The sequence below is a fragment of the Acanthisitta chloris genome, unplaced genomic scaffold, assembly GCF_000695815.1.
Source record: "Acanthisitta chloris isolate BGI_N310 unplaced genomic scaffold, ASM69581v1 scaffold12514, whole genome shotgun sequence".
NCBI lineage: Eukaryota > Metazoa > Chordata > Aves > Passeriformes > Acanthisittidae > Acanthisitta > Acanthisitta chloris.
The window spans coordinates 1-13,133 of NW_008669901.1; the positions used below are offsets into that span (position 1 = coordinate 1).

The 13,133-nt window shown below is 54.5% G+C and overlaps 1 protein-coding gene across 4 annotated transcripts; it reads left to right on the plus strand.

The window, feature by feature from the left end:
- The first annotated feature begins 6 nt into the window (after positions 1-6).
- On the plus strand, positions 7-12,295 carry GDAP1L1 (ganglioside induced differentiation associated protein 1-like 1). 4 transcript variants are annotated; one of them, XM_009073489.1, is made up of 6 exons: positions 7-49; positions 2,886-3,078; positions 6,183-6,356; positions 8,294-8,391; positions 8,520-8,634; positions 11,777-12,295. In XM_009073489.1, exons 2-6 carry the CDS (start codon positions 2,940-2,942, stop codon positions 12,118-12,120), a joined length of 870 nt encoding a protein of 289 aa, XP_009071737.1. In that variant the 5' UTR covers positions 7-49; positions 2,886-2,939; the 3' UTR covers positions 12,121-12,295. The 4 variants fall into 4 exon arrangements, with proteins under 4 accessions (XP_009071737.1, XP_009071738.1, XP_009071739.1 ...); XM_009073490.1 differs by having other exon boundaries at positions 8-49; positions 2,859-3,078; XM_009073491.1 differs by lacking the exon at positions 6,183-6,356 and having other exon boundaries at positions 8-49.
- The last annotated feature ends 838 nt before the right edge of the window (positions 12,296-13,133 follow it).

Genomic DNA, 13,133 nt, shown 5'->3' on the forward strand with positions numbered 1-13,133 from the left:
GGACACGCTGGTTTTGTACCACTGGACACAGTCTTTCAGCTCGCAAAAGGTAAAGGAAATCATCGCTCGCTTGGGTTCCCGGGCAAGAATCACCTGCAGTGAGCATCCCTGTGCCTCGGGAGGATGGATGCACTGGGGGAGGGCGAGGGGCTCAGCCCCGGGGCTGGCCGGGGCATTAGCGTGTGGCCGCGCTGCTCTTTGTACCTGCGGCTCTGCCCTTTAACAGCATCTGCCCGGGGAGGGGATGGGGATGCTCAGCCAAATCCTGCCTGTGCTTTGGGATTGTGACTCGCACCGGGAGCCGCCTCGGCTTTGTGCTCGCTCCCAGCCCCACACTGGCGTGGCCAGGAGCAGAGACAAAGGCTGAGCTGGGCCCCGGGACCACCCTGCTGCTGGGGAGGGGAGGCAGCCCGAGCCAGGCGGTGCATCCCGGACCCAGCACGCAGCGATGATTCACCCCTCACACTGCAGCAGTGCCCTGGAAATTCTATTCCCAGAGTGCCCCAGCAAGAAATCCCATTTTCCAGACAATAGTAAATGCTCGTTTCGCAGCCCAGCAGATTTGTAGCAAACCCAGCCTTCTTCCCCCAGCCCCAAGTCGCCCATCATTCCTATGCCATTAATACTACGTGGAGAATGGGCTATTTGGAGGGGTGGAGGAACACCAAGTTCCCGCAGTTCCAGGGCCCCCTTGAGCATCACCAGCCGAGTGGGAAGGCCGGGACAGAGGTGCTCGTTCCTGCTTGCAGGCACAAAGGAGGGAGGATGCCCAATGCAGCAGGGTGGCTGCACATGGCAGTGGGTGACTGGCAGGCTCCGGATCCGCACTGGCGAGGGATGCTCTGCCCGGCTCTCTGCCTCCCGCCCGGCTCGCTGTTATTTTTTGTCTTGCTTGTTTGGCTGCCAGCAGTGGGGAGCCACCGGCTGAGGCACACCTTGTACTGGGTTTCCTACAATTAGCCTCACTCTGCAGGGCTAGGCACAGGGCCGGGGACAGAGCAGGGGACACCTCCACACCTCCTGGCACCTGGGATCTGGCACTGTGTCAGGCTTTGCTTTTGAGGTCACTTGCAAGAAAAGAACACTTGCTGTAAGGAGGAGGGGCACACGCTGGTGTGATGGACATCACAGGGTGGGGAACAGCGAGGGTTCCACTGGAACCCCCAGCAGAGAGATTTTGCTCAGAGCTGGCTACAGGCAAAGCTTTTGCTGCTCTGCCCCGGGAGCTGCTCAGAACCACCTTCTGTGAGCGCAGGGCTGTTGTGAGAGGGATTCTAAGCCCCCCCAGGACCTGGCTCTGCCTGCAAAGGGCTTTTTGGAGTTTTACACAAGATGCCAGCCATGCCCCAGTACTGCACAGACCGGCTGAGATGTCCAGGAATGTTTCATCAGCCCTGTCCGAGATCCCTCCTCAGAGCACTTGTAGGGACTCCCCTTGCCCCCAGGTACTGGAGTACCCCATGAACTTTCACTGCCTCATGCCCTGCAGCTGCCTCCTGCCAGACCTTCAGCCTCAGCTCCTGATAGCAGAACAGGGAAGCACAGGGAGCTTGGGGCTGGATTCCCCAGGTGGTCCTGGCTGAGGTTTATCTATCAGCTGGGAGGGAAAGGCCAGGAGCAAGCTGCAGTTGAGGGACCCAGGCTTTCCCTTGTTCGACTTTAAAAGAAAAAATTAACTTGCCAGCCCTGTGAATAATTAATGACTAATTCCCCAGGAACTCTGAAGTACTCATAGAAATGCTTATATTTGTTAAGCTGTATTTTTAGCTGCTGCTAGTTGGGTGAAAACAAGTGCTTTTCCTTCATTTGGTGGTTCTGTAAACCGTGGCCATCTCACATCCCCTGAGAGAGGGTTTTTTTTTTGGTGTTTGACATACTTAGTTCATAATGGTCAGGTTTTATAACTCAGAAGCCTAAAATGCAATCCTGAAGTGCATATTCAGCACCAGCTCACGCACAGAGCGAAGCAGCAGGATCAGCCCTGAGGACCAGCAATTGGGATGGGGATGAGGATGGTGTCCTGCATCCAGCCCCACTCCTGCCTCTCTGCACTGCTGGATTCAGCTTTCCCACCCATGAGACATGTAGGTGCCACCCCAGCAGTGACACAGGCTGAGCAGGGCTGGAGAAGGGCAGTGGCAGGGGAACAGGGAGGCAGCAGGTTTGGCGCAAGAGGTGTGAAGGCAGTGGGTGATGCCCTCGAGTTGGCAGCAGCATGGAGGAGGATGAATGCTGTGGGAGTCACAGGGGCTGCCTGAAACTCCAGACAAAACGGGGCCTGCTTCCTGATCAAAATGTGCTAGTAAAGTCCACCCCTGAGAATGGGACATACCTGAGTCAGCATCCAGGTCTCCTTCAGATAGGCAGCAGAAACCACTGGGTGTAAGTGCAAGGCATTATATTGCTGCAGCCCCTGCTTTCTCCTCTTCCTCCTCCTTTTCTTCCTCAGGTATATGCTGGGCTGTGCTGGTATCCACAACAGTATCACTCATTCCCCCCAGCTGGGGAGCTACTGCCTCCCTCCACCCACTGCTGAAGGATTGGCTCCCAGCCCTCCATCCTCTCCAGCCCCTCTGCCTATCATATAGGCCACCAGCAACCAGAGGGAGGATGGTCCATGATCCTGCAAAGCTAGGATGGGTTTGGGTATCCTCTCTTTGCTGGCAAAGCAAATCCTTTCTTGTCTGCCTGGATTTTGCAGCTGTCCCATGCCAACAGCTGCTTGGCTTCCTGCAGGACAAGAATGTGTCCTGACACACTGCTGTGCTGAAGCTGTAGGGGAGTGTCTGGGGCTGTGATGGGAGTGGGGCTGGTTTGCTATGAGGGCACTGAAGACCAGCTTGGTGCATGGGGCTGAGCCCTTTCTCCCTGGCCTCTTGCCCCAGGTGCGGCTGGTCATCGCTGAGAAGGGGCTGCCCTGCGAGGAGAGGGATGTCAGCATGCCCCTGATGGAGCACAAGGAGCCCTGGTTCATGCGGCTCAACCTGGGGGAGGAGGTGCCTGTCATCATCCACAGGGACAACATCATCAGCGACTACAACCAGATCATCGACTACATGGAGAAGAACTTCACGGGAGGTAATGAGGGGGTGGGCTGTGTCTCCTAGGAAACTTGGGTCTAGTCCAGATGCTGTTTGCCAAATGCACTTTTGCCTTTAACATTTCACCTTCACCCCAGAAGAGCAGCAAGCTACCAGCCCTCCTCAAACTTCTATGTTTTCCCATGAAATTGAAGAATTTCCAGCAGAAATTGCCAAATGTCCTGTGGAAGTGCTGCTGCTGGGTTCTGGGGTGGCACAGCTGGGTGCCCCCTTTTTCTGTCTTGGAGGCCATGCTCCCAAATCAAAGTGTTTAATCTTATCCCCCTGGAGCATGGAGACATCTCACCAGAGCCACTGCTGGGGCATGACCCATGCAGATACTTCTAACTTTGTACTTTGGCCTCTGATAATGGTATAAAAACCACCATAAGGGGTCCCACTGAGAGAAGGTGGGTTTGAGCCAGGTGCTGCTGCCCCTCTCCCCTTCCTTGATGAGCTCTGGACTACCAGCCATGGGCAGGGGACCCTGCTGTCCCTGGTGTCACTGTGCCTCAGAGAAATTTGCCTCAAACAAAGCCAGTGGTGCTGGGGACCTTGGGAAGATGATGTGACACAAACCCAGAGGAAGGGACAGCCAGGAGAGGGAAGCTCATATTCCCCCTGGAGCAGGGCTGCAGCCAGTGACTGGCTGAGCCTGGCACACTGGGATGCTGAGACAGCACTTGAAAGCAGCTGTTTGCTCTGCTGCAGCGGTGAGCAGCCTCTCCCCAACATCTCACACCCCTTCACCTTCATTTCCCCAAACCTGGGGGCTGACAGGCTGGGACGCCCACCAGGGAGGCTTCAAAGCTGAGCATGGAGTTCGGGCTGTGCCATCACGACGTTCGCCCCAGCATCCATCCCCCTTGCAACAGAGACATCAAAAACATCTCAAAATAGCTCCCGAAGCAAGGGCGCCTTGCCAGCTCAGCTGCTGTCCTCTCCCGGCCCTGCCACCGTGCTGCTGCTCCGGGGAGGCACAAAGCTCACCCACCAGTGGGGCAGCAGGGATGGGGTCAGTCAGGAGCATGCCACACTGGCAGCAGGTCCTAAGGAATGGCAGCTGCTTTCCTGCCTGGCAGCAGTCCTGGGACAAAGGGCCAGCAGGGAACATCAATCCACAGGGCTGCGGTCCCTGAACTGCTTCACTGTGTCTCTGCAAAGGGCAGGTGGTCCAGCATATGTGACAACAGGCTGTCCCCAGCAGGAAGGGGACACAGAGCTGCCCAAGCGCTGGGAAACTCCTGTCATTGAGGTTTACCAGCCAGGTAAAGTTTTTGCTGAGAAATGGAGAGGGGAAGCTCCAGGGAAGAAGGCCCAGAGCATTGCTCCTTGTGCCATGCTCTGCTCAGACCCATCACTCAGCAATGCAGCGGGAAAAAGCATTATGAGGATGCTGTGGTGTTGGTCTGAGGGGGAATTTCCCACCTTGCAGAAATGTGCAGAGCTTGAAAGGCCTTTACAAGGTTTATTTACTGAATTATGTTTTCCTCTGGGCTGGGAGCATGATCTTTGTCAGATGCTTACACACACACTGAGGGTCCATCGCTCGTTGCTATACGCCCCACGTGTGCAGGGCTGCTGTGGCATGTAAAGGCAGGGTGAGCACCATCCCACTGAAAAACCTCCCTGGGACTGCTGAAGGACGTGGGCTGGCAGCCAGCACACCACTATTTCATTGTGGTCGCTGTGTCTTGCTGCCGGATGGGGCAGTCACTCTGGATGTGCTGGTTTCCAGCCTCGGCCCCAGCTCATCGGGTGCCGGCCAGGAGCCCTGCAGAAGGAGCACACAAGCTATAGGTCAGTTATTATTATTTCATTCATCCAGTCGCTTTTCTCAGATGGAAAATCCCCGCTTGGAGAGCTGGAGCCCAGGCAGTGCAGGCAGTGAGCAGCCCGTGGGCAGGGAGGAGCTGCTGAAACCTGCCTGCGCTCAGGGGACAGTGACACTGATGCCCATTGATTGGATAAACTCTGTGGATTCTTCCAGCAGACAGTTGCATCAGAGCTATGAGGAGGTTTGCAATACAGGAGCTGCCAAAATTTCCATGGGTCCCATCCAGCCATGGGCACAGTCAGGCACGACGATGGCAAGGCAAGATGTTCATCCCAGCCAGGTGGGCATTGCCATGCCTGCTGCCCAGCAGCAGGGCTGGGCAGAGGAGACCTGTCATTTCAGGCCCTGGAATAAGGGGCTGCACTGGTCACATCTGCCAAAGTCCTTCTGCCAGTATGCCCTAACTCAGATGGAGACACCGGCACACCCAGAGCCCTGCACTGCAGATGGCATGTGGGCAACAGATTCACTGAGTCCCAGCGGTGAATTTACTCACTACCTGTGAACTTCTTTCTGCAAATGCCATAAACATTTATGATCCCGTAAAAAAATGGACCCGCTGTTCTTTGGAGAGACAAGAGCAACATTTCACTACTTCTGGAGTCTGCCATGTATTTTGAGCTGGAAGTGTAGTAAAATGGGTACAACACAAACTGCCATCAGTGCATAAAACCCAGCAAGGTGAGGAGGAGCAGAGCCAGATGGGGCAAGGGATGCTCCTGCAGCTGAGGCACTGGCCAAGCATGGAGGGAAGATGCATTGGGCTCCTTTGATCATCTGCTTTGATTGCTCACTTTGGGATCTTCAAGGAAGCTCAAGAGAACAAGGTACCTCATTGCCACTGGTGTAAAAGTGTGTAACTCAGATGATCCTAAACTCAAATCCGCATCTTTCAGCTCTCCTCTGCAGAACAGGAAGATTTTTCTCCCATTCTAAGAGATGTGAAATCAGAGTGTACAAATTCAGGGGCTGCAGAGACTTGAGGCTCCTTACACTGAGCTCCTGGGGACATGGGGGCTGTGAGGCTGGGTGATGACATCCATACACTTCCCTGTGGTCCATCTCTGGGCATGGGCTGGACGCGCTCCTGGCTGGGATGGGCAGTAGGGAGAGGGCAGATTTGAGTTAATGCACCTCCACAGCCAGCCCTGCTCGGAGGTACTCAGGCAGGATTGCACACCGGTGTCCAGTGCAGGCTAATGAGCCACTAACGAGGGCTTGAGCCTCCCCAGGTCCCACTAACAGCTTTCCCTTTGCCCTCGCAGAGAACGTCACGCAGCTGATCCCTGAGCCGGGCAGCCTGCTGCACTCCCGGGTGCTGCAGTACCGGGAGCTGCTGGACTCCCTCCCCATGGACGCCTACACACACGGCTGCATCCTGCACCCCGAGCTCACCACCGACTCCATGATCCCAAAGTACGCCACCACTGAGATCCGCAGTAAGTTGCCTTTCCAGAGGGGCTGCCCAGGGCTCCCCAGCTCCTTTAGGCTTGGTTTGGCTCTGCAGCCCAGCCAGCCCCCCTGCTTGGGGGTGTCTGGCCTCCTATGGGACATGCACACTTCTCCCCACTCTTTCTGGGCCGTGGGAGTTTGCCCCTCTGCCTCCAATATCTCTAAGGACAAAGGCAGGAGAATACAGTAAGATAGAGTTGCAGACAGTGGATGAATCGGCATAAGTCTGTGTACCTGACCTTCAAGTGCTCATGAAACATTGACGATGCTTAATATAACTCAACGGCAAGGATTGCTCCTGGAGAGAGTTCCTCACCAGAAAAGTGACCTTGTCAGGAGGGTATTGGCATGTCCCACGTCTCTCCCCTCCTGTAGGCTCTGGCCCCAAGCAGCGCCTGTAGAAAACACCTTTCCTACCCTCATCCCTTCAGCTGCCTGAGTTCCAGATAGTGCTGCTAAAATGGGATGCACTTGTGCATGAAGAAAGAAATAGGCAGTGCCTGAGGTGTTGTTTGTGGTCTGCCCTGCCGCTGCTGGCACCTGTCACAGACAGCTTTCCCCACGTCACCAAGTGTCACCTCCACCCCCAGGCCTTTGCCAGATGCAGGGCAGAACCTGTCTCCTCCCCAGAGGGTGCTGCTGCAGTGGTCTCAGCCCCCATCTGCCTCACATCACCTCCCAGGCACTCTGCTGAGGTCCCTCCAGAAGTCATCCAGACCTCCTCGCTGGTGGCATTTGGAGGGGCTATGAGCAGGTCTATGGGCCAGTGGTGCCCTTCCTCTCCAGCCCATCCCCTGCACCCAGGCAATGGCTCAGCTGTCCTGTTGCACTAGGTGCTGAGGAAAATCTATGTAGTTGTGTCCCAAAGAGAGGGTGAAATGAGGGCCAGGCTCTCCCAAGGGGAGCAGTGGAAAGAAACCAGGACGATATCCAGGTTTCCATGTGAGTTACAGCTCCAGGAGAGCTGGTTGGCAGCCTTAGCAAGCACAAGCTTCAAGGCTTGTGACAGAAAACAAGGAGTTTCACCATTTTATGGCAGTGTACAGCCCACTGCTGGCTGCTGCCGCGGCCAGCCCTGGCACCTCCTGCACCCGCACATCGGCAGAGCCAAGCCCTTTTTGGAGGGAACAAGGAAGGAGAGACAGATGGTCCCTGGCGGGAAGACATTAGCCCAGCTTCGGGTAATTTATGCCATCCCTAAGGTGTTACTCTGTCTCTTGTATTCCTTTCTTCGTTTTACTCTGCTCCTTTCCCCCCATTAGCTCCCTAGCACAAAGCCCTTCCTGTTCTCCCCATGACCAGAGAGGGAGGAGGGTGAGCATCTCTCCCATGCTCACAGTGGTCTACATGCCACGGAGTTGCATCCCCAGACACCCAGCTGGGACAGGACAGCTTCATTTGGGAGGGAGCATCCCCTGCTGTGCTGCTCTGAATGCACATCCACAGATGGACATCCAGCTCCAGCATCCCAGAGGATATACCTGCTGGGGATGGAGCTGCAGGAACCAGGCTATTGAGAAGCTCAGGGATGTTCTTAAAACAGTAAGAGACAGAGAGAGACAGATCTGCCAGCAGCTCTAGTATGAATCCAGCAGAGGAAATGAAGAGCTGAAACTCCCCCTGAAACCTGCAGAGCTGGGACTTCCCATGGCCAGGGAGAGGGATCTGCTGTAGCCTGCAGCCACCACAGGGTGAATGGATGGGACAGCTGACAGAGCCACATGCCCTCAGACAGTGTGCAACGCCCCAGCCACCCCCTGTATGGCAGCACACCCATGAATTGGTCCAATTTTAGCTCTCCAGGTTTTTCTTGGTGCCACAACAGTATTTTGAATGTAGGACAAGGTGCTTTGCTATCAGACACTAGGTCATCCTGACCCCTGTCAAACACAGCCCCCCAACCCCTCTGTCTGTCTGCCCCCAGGACATTTAGCTAATGCCAGCATGGATCTGATGAAGCTGGACCACGAAGAGGAGCCACAGCTATCCGAGCCCTACCTCTCCAAGCAGAAGAAGCTAATGGTGAGTGGGTCAAAGCTACACACATCTCTGGTGTTGGGGACACATGACCCACAGACCTGCCAGGGACACCCAGTGCCTTGTGTCCCTGCATCCATCCATTCCCCATCCTAACCCTCCTTTCCACCCAGGCCAAGATCCTGGAGCATGATAATGTGAACTACTTGAAGAAGATCCTTGGAGAACTGGGGATGGTGCTAGACCAGATCGAGGCCGAGCTGGAGAAGCGGAAACTGGAGTACCAAGGTAGGTGCTGGGTGTGTTTATGGAGTGTTTTTCCACACAAGGCTGAGGTGCAACATCAGGAACAGCCAACAGCTTTGTACCTGATAAACATCCCCCGTGGTGCAACCACTGTTGGGTCTGGAGCTGAGCTCACCTGTTTTTGGGTACACGGATGTCATTGCAGCCGTGGTCTTACTAACCTCTGTCAAACCACCCTGGAGCTCTCCTGTTTTTGGGTACACAGATGTCATTGCAGCCATGGTCTTACTAACCTCTGTCAAACCACCCCTGCACCCCTTGCCACAGGGGTTAGCAGGTCCTCTGTCCTTACGGGTGCTCTGTGGGAGCCCCAGAGTCATTGCAGGGTGATGGCAGGTCCTCTCTGCCCCAGCGAGGGGCTAACAGGGACTGATGCTCTGGCTGGTCCTGTTTTTGGGTACACAGATGTCATTGCAGCCATGGTCTTACTAACCTCTGTCAAACCACCCCTGCACCCCTTGCCACAGGGGTTAGCAGGTCCTCTGTCCTTACGGGTGCTCTGTGGGAGCCCCAGAGTCATTGCAGGGTGATGGCAGGTCCTCTCTGCCCCAGCGAGGGGCTAACAGGGACTGATGCTCTGGCTGGTTTAGGAGGGAGCACTCTGTCCCCAGGCACTTCCAGCACAAGAAGTAACATCTGCCGAAAGTGCAGGGCTGGGGACATGCTGCAGCCAAGCTTCCTCTGGTCACAGGGCTGTGGCACATCCCAGTGGAGCATGGGCAGGGAAACCCAGGAATTTGAGGGGCCCTGGAGCAGTGGGAGCCTTTACAGAACCTGTGTCACATATCAGTGGGTGGGAGAGAGCAGGGCCAGCCATCCCCGACGTCAAACATACACTGCTGGGTGCCTGCCTAGAGCTGCCCCAGTGCCCTGGCAGTCAGGGGTGCATGGGCACAGCTGGGCAGTGCTTGTCCTGCTGTCACCCCAGCATCATGCTGTCCTCCTCCTGTCCCCACAGCTGGCAGGGCTTGAAACCTCAGCCCCAGGAGGGCTGGCTGCTGCCAGCACCACCGTGCCAGATCCAGAGCAGAGCCCAGACACAGTTAATCAGGGGATGGCCCCACAGCTGCCCCTGCCCTCGGGGCTGGCCCCAGCTGCAGGACCCTGCGTCATGCTCGGGGCTGAACTGAGTGCTCTTGGAGGTGCCAAGGTCAGGCCCTGCAGGGCACCAGGCTGGGGATTTACTGGGAGCCCTGATGTGTTCACAGCAGCACCCTGCACTGCCCTAATTGCCTCCAATGAACACCCTCATTAACTGGTCTGAGGGCTAGGACAGCTCAGCAGAATTCAGTCTAATGAGGTGCCCTCAGAGGACATCCCAGGCACCCGGAGCAGAGGGGTGGATGCTGCTGCTGCCTGGGTGCTCTGCTGCCTTTGGTCCTTACACGCTGCTCCTGTCCTCTGCTCCAGACTCTGTGCTGTGCCCAGGGCCAGGTCAGGATCTCAGCAGTGGGCACAAGCACCAGCCCTTTGGCGAGTGCCCAGGAGCCGCAGTGCAGCAGCTCTCCTCCCACGCAGCCCGGGCTGCTGGCGATGCAGACTGAGCAGGACAGGCAGGAGGAGGGTGGGAGATGCTGCAGGAGCAGCAGGAGACCCCCTGCCTCAGGCACCCCCTTTGGCTGGGACATGCTTGGTCTGAGCTGGGGCTGCTGTGGATGCAAAGGGGACAAGTTGCCTTTGGCTGTGTCTCTGCCCCACCTCAGTGCTGGGAAGGGGTGCAAGGTGCTGGGGACCCTACAGCTGAGTCCAGACCTCTGCAGCGAGTGCAAGCCCAGAGGCAGGAGGGATAGGGATGGATCACGGCTGTCTGCCAGAGTCACCATCCTCACATGTGCATTCTCCTTCTCCTGCAGCAGTGCCTGGGAGCAAGGCAGACCTCTCAGCCCTCCTTCCCTCACCTCTGAGCTGAAGTACTTGCAAGGTCTCCACCGCACCCAGAAGACTCTGGCTGCAGCACCCCCACAATTCATTAGTCACTGAAAACATTTATTGACTAATTAGACACAGGCAATCTGTCCACTTGGGCTGTGCCTCCAGCAGGATTAGGCAGGCAGCCAAGCAGCTACAAATGAGGGCTGATAATTACCCCTAATTGCCCTGGCCTGGCCCTGCAGGCAGCCCTGCAGCAGCAGTGCCTGCACTGGGGTGCAGTACAAAGGCCTATCTTGCCTTTCCTGGTATAATAGCCTCAGGACAGTGGTAAAGCCCCAAAATCAAGGATTTGCAGGAAAGTTGGAGGCTGAGGATGGATGGGGTCAGGTTTTGTGCCCCTTCTGTTGTTCTTCTTTACCTGCATCTTCTTTCATCTCACTCAGCTCCATCCCAGCTCTGCTCCTTGGTATTGAAAGGGCACTGGGGGAGTGCTTAACAATAGACTGGCCTGAAAGCACTTTTTCCAGCCTAACAACAGCTTGGTTTATTTCTGGATGTCTCTCTGATGAGGTTATTTCCAGGATCACTCATTATCAGGAGCCATCAGCCCTTTGGTGTCTTTCTTCATGCCCCACACTCACATCAAGCAACACAGATGTGTTGCCAGTTTTGGTGTCCTGGGGCAGAGTCCCTAGTGCAGGAAAGGGAACAAAGGCAGAACCTCCCCAACAGCACACAGGGAGAGCAGCCAGGCCAGCCAGCAAATGGTTTTGATTCCTGAGGATTTCTCACATCCCTAAAATAGGACAAGTTGACATGACACTCCTGAAACAGCTCCCGGTGCAGCCGAGGGCAAACACTGCTGCTCTCCCTCAGCACTAACACAGCAGAAGGGGTCATTGCACTCATATTCCTTCAAGGGTGGCCAAGGGCCCTTTTCCAGGGACCTTATGGGTACATCTCCTGCTGCTCTTGACTTGGGGGAGAGGCAGCAGAGCCTTTTTACAGTGATTTGTATCTTCACATGGGCTATAAATTGTCATCTCATATTCCCAGCTTTTTGGACCCACACACCCTCCATCACATAGCTTGTTAGATGGAGTCTGATCTCTTGGGGTATTGGAAAGCTGAGGAAAAAGCTCCCCAGGTCTAATGTAAATGCTCCTGGCTTTGTGGATCTTTTGAGCAAGGTTTTAGGTGCTCACTGAAGAGATTCTTCTTACCTTACCTGCTCTGTCTCTTCTCTCTCCAGGGCAGAAGTGTGAACTTTGGCTCTGTGGATGTGTCTTTACTTTGGCTGATGTCTTGTTAGGAGCCACCCTGCACCGCCTCAAGTTTCTGGGACTCTCTAAGAAATACTGGGAAGATGGCAGCAGACCTAACCTACAGTCCTTCTTCGACAGGATACAGAAACGCTTCGCCTTCAGGAAAGTTTTGGGAGACATACACACCACACTGCTCTCTGCAGTGGTACCCAATGCCTTCAGGCTGGTCAAGCGGAAACCTCCCTCCTTCCTCGGAGCCTCCTTCCTGATGGGATCTCTGGGGGGAATGGGATATTTTGCTTATTGGTACTTAAAGAAAAAATACATCTAGTGCTGACTGCTTGGTGTTTAGTTTGGTGTCTCTGTGCTGTGTGAAATTATGATGAAGCCTCAGTAACTGTAATGAAATTTGAAGCAAGGTAATGAATAATTATATTGTTTAATGTAACATTCCATAGTCTAGAAGTAGAAACCTATACTGCAAGGAAATACAACAAAAACAACAACAACAACAACAACAACAGAAAAGCGTCAACTTGTAAATGCCTTTTTTAGGTTTAAGTATTCAACCCCAGCGAGAGGCTCAGGGGCTCACGGGCTCAGCCGTGCCCACCGGGAAGGGACATCGCCTCCAGCACCGGCTGGCTCCAGTGGGAGAGACAGGAATCCCAGGAGACTTCCCAACACCCAAGTTGACTAATGGGACTTGGAATATTTGGTCCTGTACGTTTGTGTTTCCAAGTTGTTCACTGGCCACATTTCACACATGCAGGTAGTGGGGACTTTCTTCTTCTCGAAGGCGTCGTGTCGTCATGCTCGGAGGCTCTCCCGGGAGCAGGGTGCAGTAGCTGGTCACAGTCAAGGTGGATTTCTGTTCTTCAAGTGTTCATTTTTTTAAATTATTTTCATGAAAAGGAGTATTTTTTATTGAGCTGCTCTTAGAATGTATCCACTTTCTACGTCTGGTTTTGGTGGGCTTTTTTTTAAAAGAATTTAATGTCTGTCTTTAACTGCAGCACTTTTTTCTTGAGATAAATCATTTTGACTTCCATCCTGAATTTTGGCACATGAAGGAGATTATTGTTTTAAGCCTTTTGGCTCTGTCTCTTGAGTTTTCCTTCACGGATTTGCAAAGCATCTTTCACCGACTGAGCATATTTGGACTCTGAAAAAGTACAACCATTTTCAGAACTTTTCAGCACTTTCCTGAAGGCGCTTTGGCTTTCTTCCATCCGGAGCTCTTTTCTGCCATTCCCTCGCTGTGTGTTTTCTTAGGGACACTTTGCACAGAATCACATTGATGACTTTCTTGTGCCTTTTGCATGCTGGAAAGAATAACGGGCC